At 41.4% G+C, this 21,821-nt stretch overlaps 1 protein-coding gene across 7 annotated transcripts in view; it reads right to left on the bottom strand.

Moving 5' to 3' along the window:
- The window catches only part of CREB5 (cAMP responsive element binding protein 5), a 318,303-nt gene that overhangs the window by 228,241 nt on the left and 68,241 nt on the right, over window positions 1-21,821 (bottom strand). For 3 of the 7 annotated variants that reach the window (XM_060248703.1, XM_060248707.1, XM_060248702.1), the window contains 3 exons: window positions 14,517-14,643; window positions 11,602-11,673; window positions 5,273-5,366 (listed from right to left, as the gene is read on the bottom strand). In XM_060248703.1, the coding sequence (XP_060104686.1) occupies window positions 5,273-5,366; window positions 11,602-11,655 (148 nt within the window). In that variant the 5' untranslated portion in view covers window positions 11,656-11,673; window positions 14,517-14,643. Of the gene's footprint in view, window positions 1-5,272; window positions 5,367-11,601; window positions 11,674-14,516; window positions 14,644-21,454; window positions 21,596-21,821 lie in introns of those variants that run through there. The other 4 variants (XM_060248704.1, XM_060248705.1, XM_060248706.1 and 1 more) reach the window with 4 other exon arrangements.

The raw sequence follows: 21,821 nt of genomic DNA, 5'->3' as shown, positions 1-21,821 counted from the left end.
TCTCTGAAGGCACCAGCAAAGCCTCTGATGCTAGTCACACTATGAAAGGAGGGGTTAAAGACCACTTTGCCTTTCTCTCAGCTCAAGTGTTAACACTGCTGAGTCTCATTGACCCTGCAGAAAGTCTGTTGCTGAGCCAATGTCACAAATGATGTTACCTTCAACTGAGTACTGCCCACTGACTCAGGCTGGGTTCCTTCATACTGCCTGATCTTTTCAACTAAACTTGCCAAGGGTTGAACCTAGGACTTCCTGAATGCAAGACAGATGCACTACTACTGAGCCACAGTCCTAAATGTGACAAATCTGTTGTCCTAAACATAATAATCATGCAAAAGGGCTGTCTTGTCTCCCAGCTGTTCTAGGGATAATGTTTTCAGCAAATACCTATCACCTGAGAGCCACACTCCACACTGTACTAAAGTCCTGTACAGTATGGCACTCAGGTGATGAGTCATGGGTAGGTTGTTCTTGACAAGTGATGTGTTTCATTCTTTGTTTCCACTGGAGGGCAATCATGGAAGCCATAGAGTTAATCGGAAAATTGTCTTGTGGAAGAAATTAGACTTTGTTGACTTTTTCCACTCATCCAACCATTTCCCTACAAATCACCCCAGCTGCTTTTTGTACCACTAGAGAAAAGATACAAGTATACTCTCTTGCCTGCTTTGTGATTTAATTTACAACCTTATTGTTTTCAAACAAACAAACAAAAAATCATGGACAAGTTACAGGCCACTTGCTAAATGTACCACACTGACTTACTGTACCACACTGCAAATCTCTATAGCCCCTTCCCACATTCTCAGCATTCAGTAGAAAGAGAGGTGGTGAAACATATGATCAGAAGAAGCCATGTTGTATTTGCATACATTGTGAGAGAGAGGACATTTTGTGATATGAAAAGAGTCACACATTCTTGTGAAAACATGTTTCTGTTTACCATGATTATGCAAATAAACAGATTTTTCTGAATCTACTGTTCATGGAGTTCTTGGAAAGTAGCTGATCTTCACTCAACAAGTATTATTGCAAAAAAAAGAGAGAGAGAGAGAGAGAACACTATTTGGTAATACTAATTCTGAAGGATGGAGAAAGATGAGGAGGGGGGATGGAATTTAACTGCTGGAGTTTAAGAATTTTGCACCTGGATTTGCTAAGGGGCAACTGCCGCTGCAATTCTTTGCAGATGCAGATGACATGAAATAACTTTGCCAAAAATGGACGGGAGGGGGAAGAGGGAGATGAGATGAATGTCTAAAAGGAAAGTATGTCTAAAGGAGAAAGCCTCTCCCTCTCATATATCATTTCTATATTTCATTATGAAATCTAAGAATAAACCATCTAACTTTAAGGAATTCAGATTTCCTGAGGGGCTAGGTGGGTGATGAAACAGCTGCTTTTCAGCAGTTCCCTCTGTCAGAGAAAAAACTAATTGTTAAAATGAGAGTTAGGAAAATAAATGCACCCTAAATTACAGGCTGACTAACCTGCTGTTAAGCTAGATCGGGCAGGTGGCAAACTAGCATTGTTCTCCAAATATATTGCCACAGGGATATCTGACACACTGGTTCAGTAGGAAGTTCATTCCTTGTTTCCACTACCTCTCCCTGAATGTTCTCACACCCTTATAATTTAGCTGCTAACGGTGCCATCGTAAGTAAAGTTCCTTCTATAAACCCATTTATTTAGTAAGCTAGTTAATTTATATTCTGCCCTTTCCCTAAATGGGCTTAGGGCAGATGACAACATAGATAAAACAACAATTAAAACTTACAATTAAAATCAAAACAATATGAGGCAGTACAATAAAACAATAGGCAAGTTATAGACCATAGATAGTGGTTTCCATTGGGCACATTTTACAAATCAGTGTACTGATGTTCTAAAAATACAGTGGGTGATGGTATAGCAATAAGATGGTATCACAGCAAAGAAGGCCAGCTGATGGGATAGGACACCTGTTGCCTCAACCAAAGGCCTGGTGGAATCGTTCCGTTTTACAGGCCCTATGAAAAGGTAACAAATCAGTAAGGGCCTGGATCTCTGTGGGGAGTTGATTCCACCAGGCCAGGGCCAAGGCTGAAAAAGCCCTGGCCCTGGCTGAGACAAGTTGGACATCCTTTGGGTCAGGGATGATCAGAAGATATTGCAAACCAGATCTTAATGATCTTCAGAGCACATATGGGGAGGGGTGGTCCCATAGGTATGTTGGTTCCAGGCTGTGTAAGGCTTTAAATGTCAGAACTAGGACCTTGAAATGGATCCAGTACTTTACGGGTAGCCAGTGCAATTTATACAGTGCTGGCCAGATGCTTGCCTGCATGGGTACTGTTATCAACAGCTGAGCTGCTGCATTTTGCCCCAGCTGGAGTTTCCAGATCAGTCCCAAGGGCAAGCCTGCATAGAGCGAGTTACAGTAATCCAATCTGGAAGTGACCGTTGTGTGGATCACTGTAGCCAAGTCCTAAGGGGATAGGTAGGGTGCCAGCTGTCTGGTCTGCCGAAGATGATAGAAGGCAGACCAGGCAACCGCTGTGACATGTCTCCATCAAAAGGGAGGCATCCAGTGTGACTCCCAGGCTCTTCACCTTCTGGGCTGGCACAAGAGGTGTACCATCCAGGGTTGGGAGCAGGATGCCTGACTCTAATCCTTCCCGGCCCAAGTACAGGACCTCTGTCTTAGCTGAATTAAGCTTCAGTCAGCTTTGCTGCAACCATCCAACCACAGCCTCCAAAGCCAAGGTCAGATGATCTGGGGCAGAGTCTGGGTGGTTGTCCATCAACAGATAGAGCTGGATGTCATCAGCATATTGGGCAATCTGGGCATGGGGATGCATGTAGATGTTAAATACTGTTGGCTTCAATGAGCTTAAAAGGGTATAACTTTCCTTAAGATTACAATGCAAACAGAGCATAGATACTTGGAGGGGGGTAGTAGAATTAAACCCTCTGACACCACTCCTGTTTCCAACACAAATTGTCAGAACCTATAAAAAACCCATGCACATACAAACAGTGTGCTTGCAGGTACCCTCCACTGGATCTGGAAATGTACAAACTGTGGAACCCTTATACTTGCAAAAGGCATAAAAATATTGAATTGAGCAACATGAAATTTAACATTATTGCCTTTAATTTGTTAACATGAAGCTTTTTTAAAAAGTATACTTATGTTACTTTGAACATGATAAAAGCAAAATTTGAAAAATATTTTAGATTTTTAAAAAGTTGCACTGGTACTTTGAAATGCTTGCCCTGTAAAAATGTACAACATTTCATGCAAAACACTGCTTTTGCTTGTTCGGTAGTTAATCATGGTAGGTATACCTTTTGGCATTTTAATACTGCAGGGGGGAAGGAAGCTGAAGACACCAGCAGTGAGTGATTGACAGCACATCAGACTGCATCCTGCAAGTGAACAGCTCTCATTCTCCCCCCCCCCTTTTAAAAAAAGTTTACATCATAAAATATGGTATAAAACATGGATAAGTGCATTATACTTCTTACAATTACATTTCTGCCATCTGATGTGCGTTCATTTGTGGCTCTTTGGCAAAGGACTTATAATGTATCTTCCATGCTCTTGGAAGAAGCGATGGGTAAGCCAAATCAGCACCCTAAAGCTAATCTTGCAACAGACACTTTTCCTCTGCTCTCCCCTACTTTGAAACTGTTTTTAAAAGGAAAAGTTTTGGGAGGGGGGGGGAATCAACCAGCAACCTACAAAAGAAGCAATTAGAACCATAGTAAGGACAAGTCCAGAGTTATTTATCACAGCACATTCATTGCCCTCTCCAACTCTGCATGTCCAGGAAGTGAAGGCAGTTACATGTTTCATCACATTACTTCCAATTTCCTGATAGTCAGGATTAAGTCAAGCCCCTGGGGAGCATCAGTATCTCCTTCACTGTGCTGCTCCAAGCAGTTGCTCAGGTGACTTTGGAAAAGCATGTGTGTGTTAAGTGTTCTCTTTACAATTAAGAGGATGGAGTATGTATTTGCCTCTGGCAGGGCAAAAAGCATAGCACTGTCTGGGAAAATTGTTATCCCCTGCAGAATCTCAGCAAAATTATTCTCTTAATGATTTTTAAAATTCAGTGATATGGAACACAGATTATGTAGCATCTACAATATAAACAATTAAAGAGACTGTTAACAAAGATTCTTATTACTTTTGGTTCCAAGTTACTTCCTCTGCTAGTTTCTTTAAAACAAAGTAACTATGTAGAGGTTCTCAGATGTACTGTTGCAAGTTAGGTTCCATCCCTTTGAACTCTCCAAAGGTGACTTTTGGAAACATGAAGTAGGGAAGATCTCTGAAGTTTCCCTTTTATTGTTGATCAGATCACCCTACATTTGAAGCATCAGATGTTCTCTGTTATGGCAAAAATGGAGGTCAAGTGATTAGATACAGAGGAGTTAAGAGCAACAAATGCCATTCTGTTTGGAAAAAATGCAGTTACAAAGACTAAGGACTAGGACTTTTTCAGTCCTGGCCCTGACCTGGTGGAACTCTCTGCCAGAGAACATCGAGTCTCTGTGGGATCTTCTACAGTTCCACGGGGCCTGTAAAACAGAGATGTTCTGCCAGGCTTTTGGTTAAGAGCAGCGATGGTTGCCGGGCTGGCTTTTCCCCCCTGCCCTTACTGCTGTATCTGGAAATCTGGATTGAAAATTTTTAATAGGACACTATTAGAATTTGTAGTTGTTATTTTGATCATTTGTACTTGTTTTAAATGTTGTATTTATAAACTGCTTTACATTTATAAATGTCAAAGGTATAAACAAACAAACAAATAAAAGCAGAAAAGGGAGACGATTCTGTATTTTCGCATGCAGGGCAAAAAGCAGAAATATGTGTGCATGGGGACACACCTAGTGATTTTTTTTACTGAAACCTGTGTGAAGAGAAACAGTCAAGAATCCTGCTTGGTTTTTTATGATTTTCTCTTTCAGTTTGCAACCTTCAGGGTTGCATTCTGCCAAACGAAAACACAACTAGAGTTGCCAACAGGCATAGAGAAAAATGTCCTCTCCTGTTAATAGACTTGAAGGGATGTTATCTTCTAAAACTCATTTCAGTACTTATCAAATCACAACCACTTATTCTACTTTTGCTTCCCACTGAGGAAAATACTGAACTGGCCATAGCATGGGATGCATATGGCACAAGTGGTTTTTGCACTGTGAGAACATTATTGGTGACTTGTTTATCCTCTTGCGATCACTACTGGCAACTGATTTGCATTTCCTGCTATTGTCTTCTTACCTGATAACATGTTATCTGTTTTGAGTGAAGGAAATTTCAAAGTCATTTCATGTTTGTGCCTGTGAATCATCAGATGATCCTCTGTCGGAAAACGCTGTCAGGCAAACACAAAAGAAAATAAGGATTAAATTCTGAAATATAATTCTGGCAAAGGACAAGCTCTTTTTTTTTCCTTTAAGAAACTGTTCCAGTCATTAAGATGACATGGAAAGGGTGTGGGAAAGGTTAGAGTCTAATGATTTATGTGTAAGTATAAAGGAATCTTCATATGCTGTTGAAGGGAATTTATTTTCTATAATGATAATAATAAAGGTATATGGAAGAGCATCTTCTTCTTTTCAGTTATTTTATTTATTTATTTATTTTGCCTATCTACATGTTCTTCCTTTACAATTGTCTGGGTACACAAACTTATAGGAATTATTTAGAAACAGCTGTAGATATTCTTAATGTTTTATAAAATATCCCTGAGGGGAATTAAACTTGACTGTAATTGTTTAAAATAGTATTAATATCTATGATTTTTTTTTTAAAAAAACCCTTTTTAAACTGACATATACAGCATAAATGTTTTATCATCATTGCCTTTTGGGAAATGTCTCAAAAACAATTAACGTAATTATCTGTCAGACTAGCTAAAAGCAGTTTTCTTTCCTGCTCATAAAACTCAACAGTACTTGATTCAATTCTCTTTATTGCAGGATTAAAAATATTTTTTTCTCACTGTGGGGCTTGTCCTCACAAGCAATCTATTGTCATGGACTGGTTGATTCAGTAGAATTTAACAACGCTTCTGCTCACAGGGTTGGATCCATACCACATTGACACAGCATTTTCTAGACTCCCCCCTCCATGCCCATAGCAATTCACCAATCTCCAAATGAGTCTACTCCTGGTGAACAGGGTCCCCTGAGGAACAATATGGAGAAGGGGGGTTGGAGTGGGAGAATAGGTAGCAATTACCAACTTGGTTTAGATTCAGCCCACACAGGCTATTTGGAATGCAACTGAAAGGAAGAGAATCTGCATTTTCTTTGAGAGTGTGTTTACAAGAGTATTTTCAGAAGTGTGCCCTAGACTGAATATCCACTCAAGGATTAAGCAATGCCGTTAGAGAGATTGACTAACTGCATGAATAGCCGTTTGAGCATTGGTTCCAATAATTTAAGTATTATGATCGAGAAGAAGTTGATATCGAAAGACATGACTACCTAGGATACGTATTATCTTACATACTTCAATACAACCCTTGAGTCCTGCCTACCTCGCAACATTGTTGGCTGTTTTGGAGAACACTGAAACTTTGTTTCAGCTGTGAATTACTGCATTGCAACATTGTTGCTGAGGGAATTGTCTACATAGCAACATTAACAGATGAAACATGGAGTGAGTGCACAGTGGAGTGAGTGCACAGTGAGGCAGATTAAGGTTGGCATGTTTGGACAAACCTCTCCAGAACAAATAAAACTGGATAAAATAAAGGTGTGTGCACCAAACTTGTCATCTGATCACATTAAACGCAAATGGCAAAACCCAAATCTGCCATCAAGCCTCCTCTTCCACCTTATCCGTTTCCAGCTGGGCTTCTAATCACTATACCCTCTTCACCAATGTTCTCTTTAAGCTCCACAATGTTGTGAGCAGAAATTCTACCTCATGAGCAAAAAAAGCTAGTCGCATTAAAGTTGTGAATCTACATTTGACCATCACATAAATTTGATGTTTAGAAGTCTACTTCCATAACCTTGTAAAAATCTCAGAATATTATATTTAAACTATGTTTTTAAAATAATCCAAGCATTATGAGAGAAAACAGAACAGTCAAATCTTACCCACCCCTTTCAACTATATTGGCAGACCTGGCCTCTGGAGACCAAGTCTACCCATCCCTTTCCACTATATTGGGAGACCTGCTCTCTGGAGAATAGGTCTACCCAACTCTTTCCACTATATTGGTAGATGTGGCCTCAGGAGAACAGGTCTACCCACCCCAGTCCACTATATTGGTTGATCTGGCTTTGGACGGTTTCCCTGGACTAAGCCTCAGGAAAGTACCAGCACTTGGGGGTGGGGAACTCTTGCAGTCTACTTTCTTTGTTTTTAGTGCAATATGACAACCAGCATTACAGGTCAAGTATAACAGAGGAGGAACAATCACTGTCAGAACACTGCATAATCTAAAAAAAACCAAAATACAAAAAACAGGAAGTTGCTTAAATGTTATAAACCTGACCCACTACTTTTTATTCAAATATTTATATCCCACTTTTCTCCATGACTCAAAACAGCTTACAAACCATACTAAAAAGCATAACGGGGGGTGCAAAAAAATTCATTTCCCCCCCCTCTCCATTGTAGCCTATGGCAACCATTATAGTCAATAGGCTATAATGGAAAATCAATCTGGGAGTATCTGTGGCTCTGGGGGCTGTATAGGGGTTTTTTTTAGGTAGAGGCACAACATTTGCAGCATAGCTGCTGTTGCCTCTCCTCAAAAACCTCCCCAAGTTTCAAAAAGATTAGACCAGGGGGTTCAATTTCATAGGCCCCAGAAGAAGATGTCCCCATCCTCCATTGTTTCCAATGGACTGGAGCAGTATCTATGGACAGAACCAGAAGTCTGTAGCAGCCTTTTCAAAATTTATGCACCACCACCTCCTAGCGCAGCTTACAGGGAACTATGCCCACTGAACTTACTGCATCTCACAAATGTGTGAGATAGCAAAACTTCCAGAGTGAAAAGTCAAAAGAACCCAACTTCCAGCTCCCTCCACCCACCCTCCAATTGATGGGTACATAGCAAAGTTTCCCCAGCAAGAAATTGGAAACCAGATCCCAGTAGCTCCCTCATCAGTTGGGAGTTGGTTTCTGATGGCTGGAAGTATTCAGTGAGGTTGCAAACAGCCCAATGATTAATTAGCTGCCTGATAACCACTAATGAATGAGAAGTGAGTTGAACAGACAGTTGTCCAGGCATCTCTAGCATTAATATGCCAAGACTTTAAATAGAATTTGTTCTTCACTTTCACTCAACCTCTTTTTTTAGTTTATGGTAAAGTCAGACTACACTCCACATATGAATTCACTGCTTGGAGTTCAGGCATGCAGGGTATCGGCATCCCAACCACCACTACAATTACCAATGTCAAAATGAGGCCTGGAGTTCTTCCAGAATTACATGTGATCTCCATACTTTATTAGATCACTTCCCCTGGAGGAAACAGCAGCTTTAAAGGGCAGACACTATGAAATACCACAGAGTCTAGAAGAAACAGAAGTCCTAGAGTGACATGGGATGCCAGCCTCCAGGAATTACAGTTTATCTCCAGATTACAGAGATCAGTTTCCCTGGAAAAAATTGATGTTTTGAAGGGTGGACTCTATGACTTTACATCCCACTGAGGTCCCTGTCCTCCCCAGGCTCCATCCTCAAATCTTCAAGTTTCCCAACTTGAATCTCGTAATGCCCCCCCCCCCCCAAAAAAAGTGGCCAGGATGGACCTTGCAACCCTTATTACATTGCTGTTGATCTCTCTCATCTCTCCAACTTCTGACACCCAAGCACTTACCCCAAATCTCCAGGAATTTCTCAAGCAACCCTAACCATCCCCAAAAGGCTTTAGAGTTTCATTGGCCTTGCCCAAAGTGCCCTAGAGTTTAAAATTCACATAAGAGAAGCCGTCACACATATATACACACACACTGTGGCTAATAGCCACTGGTGGACCTCTGCTCCATATTTTTATCTAACCCCCTCTTGAAGCTGTCTATGCTTGTAGCCACCACCACCTCCTGTGGCAGTGAATTCCACATGTTAATCACCCTTTGGGTGAAGAAGTACTTCCTTTTATCCGTTTTAACCCAACTGCTCAGCAATTTCATCAAATGCCCACGAGTTCTTGTATTGTGAGAAAGGGAGAAAAGGACTTCTTTCTCTACTTTCTCCATCCCATGCATAATCTTGTAAACCTCTATCATGTCACCCCGCAGTCGACGTTTCTCCAAGCTAAAGAGCCCCAAGCATTTTAACCTTTCTTCATAGGGAAAGTGTTCCAAACCTTTAATCATTCTAGTTGCCCTTTTCTGCACTTTTTCCAGTGCTATAATATCCTTTTTGAGGTGCGGTGACCAGAATTGTACACAGTATTCCAAATGAGACGGCACCATCGATTTATACAGGGGCATTATGATACTGGCTGATTTGTTTTCAGTTCCCTTCCTAATAATTCCCAGCATGGCGTTGGCCTTTTTTATTGAAATCGCACACTGTCTTGACATTTTCAGTGAGTTATCTACCATGACCACAAGATCTCTCTCTTGGTCAGTCTCTGCCAGTTCACACCCCATTAACTCGTATTTGTAGCTGGGATTTTTGGCCCCAATGTGCATTATTTTGCACTTTGCCACACTGAACCTCATCTGCTACATTGACGCCCACTCACCCAGCCTCAACAGATCCCTTTGGAGTGCCTCACAATCCTCTCTGGTTCTCACCACTCTGAACAATTTAGCGTCATCTGCAAACCTGGCCACTTTACTGCTTACTCCCAACTCCAAATCATTTATGAACAAGTTAAAGAGCATGGGGCCCAGTACTGAACCCTGCAGCACACCACTTCTTACCGTCCTCCACTGCGAAGACTGCCCATTTATACTCACTCTCTGCTTCCTATTAATTAGCCAGTTTTTGATCCACAAGAGGACCTGTCCTTTTACTCCATGACTCTCAAGCTTACAAAGGAGCCTTTGATGAGGAACTTTATCAAAAGCTTTCTGGAAGTCAAGGTAAACAACATCTATTGGGTCTCCTTTGCCCACATGTTTGTTCACCCCCTCATGTTTGTTCACACCATTTGAGTGTGTTTGCTTTGGTCTGTCTGAACTGTAATTAGTGCATGTGATTCAAATAGAAATAATACATTCTGGACAGGAGAATGGGAAAGCCATACCCAGAAGCCTTCAAGAATGGGAGAAATGTATGTTATTGAAATAAAAGAAAATAATTAAAGGAGGTTTGACCACAAGTGTTAACTGTATTATAATTGATTGAGTTCAGTAGTTTTATTTTAATGAATGGAAATGCAACAAATGTTTATAGCACTTTTTGAATTTATGAGGTTGAATAACAAGACTAATAGCACTATCATCTAATATAATAATATTAAAAGGTATGTCCCTGATGTTCATATTTATGTATTCCATATGAATATATAAAATAAAAAATGATAATGAATAACAGACTTAAAGTAAAAGCATGTTCTGCACAGGCAAGATCTCATCTTATGTTTTGAGTCTGTTTTGTAGACCAATCTTTCTGTCAGGGTTTGCAAAGGGCATATGTAATTGACAAACTGACTCTAAATTGAAGGGAGATTATCTTTCACACAAAATAGTATATATAGGCAGCCTGCTAACCATATGTATTGGGAGCACATGCTACCCAACATTCTCCTGACATACACAATTGTCATGCCGTGGAACAAGGGCAGCACATGTATTTATCACACACGTACACAAACCCTGTGGTCAGTTTGAATGTACCAGAACTGTATGCACATGGTAAATATGCATTTTGCTTCTGTTCATACAACATGATGACAGTGTGTGCTGAGAGGACCTTGTGTGGTTGATAAGCTCTTGGTACTCGATATGGCACCATTTGGAAGGATTTATTAAAAAATGATTGTTTAAGATCTGTTTGCATATTTCTGCGCTTCTGAATTTAATCTACAGAAAAGGTTTGCTTTTGAAATGGAAGGGTGGTGTTATGAAAGTTCTCCCTGTGATGACTTCTGGAGTTAAAGAGATGAAACTGCATGAGTGAGCATTCCTTCCATGAAGACAGATTCATGGAGATGCCTTCCATGAAGACAGATTACGATGGGTAGCTGTGTTAGTCTGTCTGTAGCTGTAGATAAGAGCAAGAGTCCAATAGAGAAAGACTAACAAAATTTGCAGCAAAGTATGAGCTTTCATGAGTTACTGATCACTTCAGAAGTTTTTTTGCTAGTCAAAGGCAATATGGACTCTTGATCTGTTCTACAGTTCTCAGATGGACACTGAAACCTTGAAGGAGGTACATATGGGAGTAAATGTCTGAAGCCTTTAAAATGTTTCACAGTATATCCCTGCCTATAATTTGAGGGGGAGGAAATATTTGCTTGTATGTGAAAAAAATAAAAAAATAAGTTTTATATATGTGGGAAAAACCTTTTTTTAAAAAAAGGAAAAAAAAGAAAACATTTTTATTAAATACATGTTAATATATCAGGAGGTACTACACAGGCCAGAGCTAGACTTTGGTTTATATTCCTGCCAACTCAACTCACCTGTGAGCAGCCCGGGGCACTGCAGACAAAAGGCCTCTCCTGCTCCAAATTCATCTTTGATTCCTCATAAATCTACATGTTAAAAGGAGAGGGGGAGAAAGGGAACCCATAAATACAAGTACCCATAACTTTAGGAAACATGGAAATAATAGGGTCCCTAAGAACACAAACAGAAAAGCCTGATAACTTCAAGCCCCAACCCACTCCCCCCTTAAACCCTACACTGGCTATAACCAAACTTCCGATTGTCTTGAGTTCATAATGCCCTTTTCAGAACACATTTATGCACTTAGAAAGACAGAAATGAATTCCATTTGGCTGTCAGAAATGAATTCCATTTGGTGAAAAAAAATACGCTCAGTGTATTATTAGATAATACTACCTATGTTCAGAAAAGTAATGAATTATCTGATTACCTTTGATTTTTTTAACATGTAGCATTTTAGCCACAATGTTTAAAAATATTTTTAAACCACTAAGTGCATAGCTCAAACAATACATAGTTATGAGTAAAGTATCAAGAAAATCAAATTTATTATACAAATTATAAGGAGCATTAGGAAGGGTGTTGGGAAAGGAGTTTCTCAGCCTAAGAATCTAGAAGCCATGGCCTGTGACAATAAATACTGAGCCTGAAGGATCAGTGGCATATAGGGCTGCCAACTCCCCCTTGAGAAATAACTGGAAATTTGAGGGTAGAGCCTGGGAATGGAAAGGTTTGGTAAGGGGAGAAAAGTCAGCAGGGAACAATGCCATAGAGTCCATCCTCCAAAGCAGCCATTTTCTCCAGGGGAACTGATCTTTGCTGCCTGGATGTCAGCAACCCTAATGGCATAAGGTAGTTTTGTATGTTCATGGCTGGTGACCAGTTAATTTGAGAGAGTCTCCTTACACATTCATGTAGTGCAGTGTACTGGTTAGAATGTTAGGATCTGGGAGACCTAGATTCAGTTCCCGACTCTGCCACGGAAGCTCACTAAATTTGACCCAGTCTCTCTCTGTCGGCCTAATCTACCTCACAGAGTTGTTAGGATAAAATGGAATAGTGGAGGAGGATGTTGTGAGCTGCTTTTGGTCCCTGATAAACAGAAAAAAGCATAGCATAAATATCTAAGAATCCTGGAAACCCAGCTCTAAAGTTTCTCCTCCTCCTCACTTATGATCAGTTGATCCAATTAAATCTATCAGGCTAGTCTAGTCTATGGCTAATGGTAGGATTCCCCACCCCCAGGTCTGCCACCAGCTAGCTGGCCAGTGGGCGAAGCCCCACTCCTGATCAGGAATGTCACCAGGCGATGTCCCCAATGTGATGACATCACCCAGAAATGATGTAATCATAGTGGTGCTATCAGGGGGCGATGTTCTAGTTTTTGGGGAAACATTATGGTTTTGTAGGCAAAAAAGCCATAGTTTGCTCAAAAACTAGAGCATCAAACCTCGATGTTGGTGATGCAATGATGCCGTTTCTGGATGACAGAGGCAATGTGATGACATCACTTTCAGCTGAAATCATTGCACTCCACGTGCTTTGCACGTGCAGCAGAAGATCCCAGGAAGGACCCAGGAGGCCCCCACTGGAGACACGTAGGACCTAACAACCCTGGTGATTTCTAGGAATATGTCTCCAGATAGAACTGTACAGAAGTGCAATGATACTCATGTAAGGTTTTCCATGTGGTCAGAAGTCCTGCAAAAGGTAGGGTCCTTGAATCCCTGATTATGCACACAGAATCTATATGCTTGCATTTGTACAACTTTGTTCATACCTTTCACTGGATGTGCAAGTCTAGGAAGACAGGCCCTACTACTGCAATCTTGATTATTTCCTACCTCCTCACATTCACTCATTCAGTGTACTGGCCTGACACAACTTTTGTTTCAAAATGTTAGCTGTCGTCATCAGGGGCATTGACACCTGCAGCGGCAACCAGGAGCACAGTGATGAAAATCGTACATTTGGGAGACATCTCTCCCACATTGCTAATCAACCACTGAACCAGGGTATGGAGAATTACCAGTTTGCAGCCTGATACATCGTTATGTTTACAAAGTGTAAGATATGTTCTATTTGCCAGCATGATGATCATGGTTCCTTATATTGGAAAAGGAGTCTGACTGAATCATGTCTAGACAGAATGCTGAGGGAGCATATGAGACAGATCCTCCCTAAATAGGTCTGTCTAACAGAGTCAAGTTGGGTACTTGCTACTTTGAGCTGTATCCCAGTTACCAAGAAGAAACACTATTGCTGCCAGTATGTGAACAGGTGCTTTGAGCTACCAAAAGTTGGTTTTCCTTCAGAATAGGCCAGGAGCAGGCCTCATTTTGGGCAGGAACTCACAGGAGTGGAGCTCCAGAACCTCTAAAGTTTATTGTGCTCTTTCTTTCTTACCCCGCCCCCCCCAACCGCTGCAATACTTGATTCTGGGCTCTATTGTTCAAACCCCCTGTGAGAATTTCGCTAAACTCTTAAGATTTGACAAGCTTTGTAATATTTTCCCCCACAAAAAAAAATGGAGAAAAAACCAAAACGTATAAAGCAGACAGATGGAAATCTTCATTATGCCACTATGGCCATGTAGGAGAAAGTAATTTTAAAAAGAATGATGGGAGTAAGGTTTTATTATGACAATTATAATTCAAGAAGCATTTTAAAGTAGATTCTGAACTGATATAATTTAGTACACCTTCTGGTGATGTCAGGAGTGTGTGGCATATGCAATTGAGTTGTGCTAATGAGCTTCAGCACCTCTTTTTCTACAAAATGACCCCTGGCCAGGGGAATGCCATGATTAAACTTTAATACCCTTCAAAACATGATATTAATATCTCATTCAGAGATGAATCTTGCAGGTGACTATTTTCATTCCATATCAATCAAGTTTTACAAAGTGTTGAATTAGTGGAAGACTTACATTTCACATTTATTAGGAGTGTGTACCACACTGTCCTGCTTACATGCTTCAGCTCTGGACCAGGAGATAAGCGCCAAGTGAGGAGGCTGTTGCTATTTCAATTCAGGCCTTTATTGCTCTTCTGATTCTATCAAAATAAGTGGGAATTGAAGGTGTGAGAAATTTGTTTTGTTCTAAGAGAAGCTGCATGGGTCAAGAATCAAATAAGTAAAGACATTACTGAGCAGCTGCAAGAGGTGTAATAGTCATATTTGGGAGGGGGGATAACATCATAGCCAATTCAAACATTACACAAAGCTTGGGCAAGCTAAAGCAAGAGTGATTCATAGTTCTGCTTTCTTGAACTTTCAGTGGAAAGTGGGAGTTGCCAAAACTATCACCCACATAGGGTCCATGAGACTCTGATCCCCCGTCTAGGGATGCCAGCCTCCAGGAGAGACCAGGGGATTCCCTGGAACTACAGCTCATCTTCAGACAACAGTGATCCTAGAGAATCACTTTCCCCTAGAGAAAATGGATGCTCTGGAGGGTGGACTCTATAGTACTGTACTCCACTGAGGTCTTAGTTCTCCCCAGGCTCCATCCCCAAATCTCCAGGAGTTCCCCTACCTGGATTTGGCAACTCTACCACCCATCTCCTGCTGATGATTGGTGGGAACCTGCAACACTATGCATAGCATAACAGTTGGATCAGTGGTGGAAAGTGACCTCAAATCAGACTTAACCTCAACCCTGGCCCCACAGGGTTTTCAAAGCAAGAGACATTCAGAGGTGGTGTGCTGTTGCCTGGCTCTGTCTTGTCTCTGGAGTTCCCTAGTGGTCTCCACCCAAGTACTAACTAAGGTCAATCTTGCTTAGCTTCCAAAATCTGATGAGATCAGGCTAGCCTGGGCCATCCAGGTCAGGGCATGTGTGATCAGAGAGCCCCGCTGTATACATTATAGCAGAAGCAAAGAAGGTGAAAGTTATTCACTTCTGTTGTAATGTTCACCTATGTAATGAATAAGCTCTGAGAAAGCGTAAAGCATTAACATTTAGCAGCACTGATTAATATTATCAGGCTGCCATTTTTTAGCTACTACAATGATAGGGATTCCTGTGTTCATGCATCTAATTTCTCTACACAGTACATAGCTGGGGACAATCAGCAGCACTCTTATGGCCAAAAATTGTATTTTGTGAACTGATCCTCCTTTTAAAAAAAGATCAAACTTTACTAATTATGGGGCTATCTAGTGTAAGTGGTATGGGGTGGAATGTCCCACTTATTTTCAGACAGTTCTAAAATCATTCTACTTCATTTTTTTTTTCATGGTTGAAAAGCATCTTAATAGAAGAAGAATAAGAAGATAAAGAAGAATTGCAGATTTATACCCCGCCCTTCTCTCTGAATCAGAAAATCAGAGCAGTTTACAATCTCCTTTATCTTCTCCCCCCACAACAGACACCCTGTAAGGTGGGTGGGGTTGAGATGGCTCTCACAGCAACTGCCTTTTCAAGGACAATGTCTGCGATAGCTATGGCTAACCCAAGGCCATTCCAGCAGGCACAAGTGGAGGAGTGGGGAATCAAACCCGGTTCTCCCAGATAAGAGTCCGCATACTTAACCACTATACCAAACTGCCTCTTTGGATACTTAAAACATCATTTGTGGCCATACAAAATTATCAACTTAAAAAAAAGTGCTCTGCCAAGAGAGAACAATTCAGGCCGGCAAAATTAATGTAAATAATTGTTTTTCTATTTGAAGTCATGTGGGGAGAGCCTAATTTGGCACATACACACAAACACACACCCCTGGCCCACTGCCCTAGGCAAATGCCTTGGTCCAGGACTTTTTTTTTGGTAAAAAAAAAGCCGAGAGAGAGAGGAAGAGAGGGAGGGAGGAAGGAAGGAAGGGAGAAAGGGGAACAAAGGGCAAGAAAGGAATGGAGGGAAGAAAGGGAAATGAAATGGAGGGAAGAAAAGGTAATAAAGGAAAATTAAAAAATGGGGAAAGAAAGAGAAATAAATGGAAATAAAGAAATGGGGGACAGAAAGGGGTCAGAAATCCCCAAGGGCCAGACCAAGTGATCTTGAGGGCCATAAATGGCCCTCGGGCTGGACGTTCCCCACTACATGTTCAATGCAACTGGAAGAAGAGGAAGACATTGGATTTATATCCCGCCCTCCACTCCGAATCTCAGAGTTTCAGAGCAGCTCACAATCTCCTTTATCTTCCTCCCCTACGACAAACACCCTGTGAGGTGGGTAGGGCTGAGAAGGCTCTCACAGCAGTTGGCCTTTCAAGGACAACCTCTGACAGAGCTATGGCTGGCCCAAGGCCATTCCAGCAGCTGCAAGTGGAGGAGTGGGGAATCAAACCTGGTTCTCCCAGATAAGAGTCTGCACACTTAATCACTACACCAAACTGGCTCTCAACTCCTGCCAGTATCTTTCTTGCTGTTAACATGTGCTGAAATAAGCACATGTACCTTCTTCATCCTCACTCTTTCTTCTGTTGACTCTGAAATATGTGGCAAGCCCAATATTTCCGTAGCATGCAAATAGGAGCTAACTTCCTGGAACATTCCCAGGCTGTGAAATTTTAATACAAGAAGCAGTTCTCAAAGCAATTGTGTGTTGACTAAAATTAAATGCAGAAGAGACTGTAATAACAACCAATAACCTATTTCAGCCTGCAACAGTAAACCTCTTTATAAAAACCTTCTGCACTGCGTTTGACCACGGACTACTGCTCTTTCCCACAGAACCTGAAAACATAATTCTGAAAAAGGATATTTCCAACGAAAACCTAAGCAAGCTAGTGAATTGCTTTCTTTAATTTCAAAATTTCTTCAAACACTGAGACAATGCCAAACCCTTGTGCAACTTTTTCCCTGCCCTCAAGATAGAAAGCCTTCTCCACCCCAGTAGAACAGCAATGGATGCCATGCATGAAAAGGAAATAAATTGAAATCATATTTAAATCAATTTAAAATGCCACCAGATGATGTATGGCTTTGTGAACAGCTATTAGGACCAATCATTGAAAACGTGTATGCCTCAAGGTAAGAGCCTGATTGGAACTCCTTATATTTACCTGCAATGGAATGAAATGGTGCAAAAATTTGGCACACTACTGTTATCAGCCCAAAGCTTCCCTGGAAATGGTGGAAGAGAATTAAGAATCTGGCAAAATCAGAGAGTCATAGAGTTGGTTTCTCTGATTCTAGTGAAGAATGTCAGTTTGGGGACAGAGTTAAACCAGGATTAAAGGTCTAGTGCGAAATTGGTCATTGTTTGACAGCTGTTCTTTTTCCACTAGATTTTTGTAGGTCTGCTGATTTGGTCAGCATGTAGCTTCTCCCAAGCAAGAATCACATAGCTGAATGTGGACTCTTGTGCACTCAAGGAAGGTGGGTAGGGAAAATGTGGCGGGGGGGGGGGCAAAAACTTTGGTTTCCTGCCCCAATTCCTGCCCCCTTCATAGACATCTTACATGCTTTGCAAATTGTGAAAGAATGAATTAAGATGTAGAGGAAAGCTGAAGGGGTTGGACTTCTCCATGACTTTGCTCATACACACTGCTGGGCAGGCGTGGTTGTAGGAACCAGGAATAATAAAGGCCAAGGCACAGGCTTTGCCTTGCCCCTTTCCCAGTGATACACAGAGGCTTAAGGCTCTCCCTTCCTCCAATAGTAAAGAGAAAACACATACATATAAGAAGCCAATGGGAAATCAGTGAGAAACATATCACATATGTGCAGAAGTCCCAATTTAGCATGCTTTCATTTGGGAAGGATCCAATATGCATGCCCGGGGCAGACAGGGGGGAAAAACTGGAAAAGGGCCCTGGCCCTGCTTCTCAAAGACAGGAGGCATAAGGAGCCAACTTGAAGAAGGTAGATGCCGTGGCATGGCCTACCCAAGCACCTCATTTCACCATGAATCAACTGGGCATTGTCTTCTCCACATGTGGACCGGGTACTGCCCTTCTCACCATGGAGGTAGCTCAGCCCAATGAGGTAGGCCATCAGCCCAATGAGGAAAGTGAAGAGGGATCTGAAAAGAGATCTGAGCCTTCAGTGAAGGGAACTGGCATTGCTTCCCTCTGCTTTACTTTGCTGCCTCCCACTATTTGAAACACATTTTTTTCCTGGCCAGGCTCTGCAGTTACAAAGATATGGGAAGGCAGCTGGGCTGGAAGAAAATATGGAAGAAAAGAGAACACAGGATAGTGAGGAACAGAAGACAGAATAGAGTTACTCTCTCTCACCATGTGCCTTGATTTGGTTAAAAAACAAACATCGCTAGCCTCAGCTTGAAGTTTCCAGGAAGGGAGAAAAATTATTACCCACACGCCTTTTTTTGCAGGCTATGCACTAGATTATTATAACTGCTTCTGGAACAAAAATGTTTTCTTCTTCTTCTATCCATCTGAAAGATGGAAGAAAGTATCCTTTGGTTGAGGGATACAATCTCTGAGAATGTCTTCCCAACTGCAGGATTTCTGCAGGGTTTCTTCATTGACAAGAAGCTGACCAGTGGTGGATGTTGCAACTGTTTTGACTTCCACCCAGCAATGCCTTTCTTAAGGGGCAGAGGGGGGTCAAGTTGCCTACCATAGTGAAAGACCTCTCAGCCTGGGCTCCTATTCCTTTAGGGTTGTCAACTCCCCAGTCTAAGTGGAGTTCCCCCACTTTTGCCCCAAACATGACATTAACACATTGCTAACATCATGTGGTGATACTCTAGTTTTTGGGCATAACTCTATGATAAATTTGGGCTCAAACCATAGAATTTTGCCCGAAAAGTAGACTGTCACTGTGCAACAGCATTGTTGCAATTATGTCACTTTCAGGGAACATCATCGCACCCCGTGTGCAAATTCAGACAGGGCTCAAAGATCCCCCTGCTGGGAAGAAAGTAGGACCTGGCAACCCTACATACTTTGCTGCCGCTCAGCAAGCTGGAAGATGCTAAATGAAGGGGGGTGCAATTCTAGAGTTGCCAGCTCTGGGTTTGGAGATTCTCAGAGATTTGGGGAGGATCCTGGGGATGGCCCTCAGAAGGGTATAATGCCATACCGTCATAAGGTATGATGCCGTAGCAGCCATTTTCTCCAGGGAAAGTTATTTTTGTGGTCTGGAGATCAATTGTAATGCCAGGAGATCTCCGGCCCAACCAGATAAGGGAAACTGTAGGCAATTTGGTGCTGCAACAATGCTTGACATCTTTGATGAGATGTTCTAAGATTCACCCTAAACTCTATGATTTACTATCTATGGTTAATGATGACGTTTTGAATAAATCCTACAGCATCACCTACAGCATCTGGTTTTGTGGCAGAAGAGACATTGTGCATCAGCATGATGCCAAATAGCTTTCAGCTCCTTCATCATTCTTCTGTTAGTGTGCCAACTACAGCTGGCAACCCTGTTCCTGAGAAAGGAAAAAAAGAGTGTGTTTATCTTTGTTGCCATAAATTGTAAACTGGGCTTAGTTTACATGGAGCATTTGGAACAGAGACCAGATGCAGCCTACTGGTAGGGATCAAATTTAATAATGTTTGAACCCTTCCCCCAGCAGTTTGGTATATCGCCTGCAGATCAGAAGATTAATGTTTGTGTTCCCACATACAGTTACACAGAGAAATGTATCCCATCAAAACCAATGGAAACATCTTATAAAATAGATTTCCTAATGCAAATAACTTTCTTTCTGATATTAAAGAATGAACAAATGTTTGTAAATTGACATAAAAAGTCAACTTTAAATCTGGCTGGCTCTCTCTCTCCCTTTTTTCTGCATACTTCTAGTACACCTAGAATATATTGCCATAAAAAGGTGCCAGCTAGGCCCCTCACAGTGCAATCCCAAACAGAAATACATCTTCCTAAGTAAACTGAAATCAATGGGCTGAGAAAAGGATGTAACTCAGTTTAGGATTATAGTGTCATTCTCCAGTGGAGACTGTTGGAGATCTCTAGAGCTGGCGGGGGGGGGGGGGGAGGGAGGTTCTTACTGACCTCTGAACAAGATGTATGGCAATCTCACAACTACATTTTGTAATTTCAGAATATAAAATGATGAAGGTGATTACATTCCTATATATATTCCAATGGTATTAACTATGCATGTGCAAAAAGTGCTTGGACCTTAATGTAGATGTTAACAACTTCTGTCAAAATTATATTGCATTGCTGTGGCCATGCAAAAAGCCACATCGGCAGGCCCCACAGGTGAGGAAGCTCCTTGCAGTGTTGCCTCTGATACCCCAATGAAATATCACTCTGCATGGAGAGAGAGAAAAATGTAGTTCCTGGAGATGAGTTGTCATTCCAGGCTTCATCTGGAGGTTGATAGCCTACATGCCCAACACTTTTAGCACAGGTAAGCTCAGAATGCTCTGAAGATAAAAACCAAAATACAGCAAAATCATCCTCACTGTACAAACACTGAAAAATGCTGAAGGAGTGATAGTTGGATGAGGCAGATTAGGATACTCATATCTGTTCAATTATCATTTGTCATGGGGTTAGTGGTAGTCCAAGGTAGCCTCAGTGATAGTCAAAGCCAACTACAAGCACATAAAAGACAACAGGAACTTGAAGGGAACACTTTTCCAGCAACGCCTATGTTTAAGCCAGGCGGTCAAATTTAGATAAGTGATAAAGTTTGAAGTTTTTTTCAAGTTTTGTTCTGTGTGCATACATTGTACAGAGAAACTTTTGAAAGCAATACAAATGAGCACCCCTCCCCTTCCCATAGATTAACCAACCCTTGAAATAATTTCAAAGGTAGATTTCTTTTTTCTCACGCTTTTTCATATGTAGGATAAAAACCATCCCCACTGTTACACCACAGCTAGGATGGAATGGTGTGAAATAACTGAATCATGGAAGCCTGTTCTCTTTTCAGTCCTTGAGTAAATAATAAATAACTCAATAAAATACCTGCGAAATTAGTATGGCTTCGCTGGAAAGAATATCATGCAGGCTTGTTTCCTGTTTCTATGTTATTCTTGAAGTGAGTTGCCGTCAGAATCTGATTTTCATCGAGCTGTTATTATTTGCAGCTGTGTGACCTTCTTAACCCTGTTTCGAAAATGACATTTCAGCCTTCAGCCTCAAATTGACTGAACGATGTGGAGTTTTCAACCTTGTGATTAACCCTAACCAAAAGGGGGGGGAGGAGTACAGGCTAATTGTCGTGTGTACATCTCGTCTAGGTCAATGGGTCTGTCTTGCATAATATTCACTCAGGGCATATTCCTTTTCCACAGAGAGATATATACAAGAGCGCTGTCTAATGGAATGTAAA

Source organism: Heteronotia binoei, chromosome 10 (assembly GCF_032191835.1).
Source record: "Heteronotia binoei isolate CCM8104 ecotype False Entrance Well chromosome 10, APGP_CSIRO_Hbin_v1, whole genome shotgun sequence".
NCBI lineage: Eukaryota > Metazoa > Chordata > Lepidosauria > Squamata > Gekkonidae > Heteronotia > Heteronotia binoei.
Note: the sequence above shows the minus strand (reverse complement) of the source record. Positions and strands in the feature narration are given on the sequence as shown.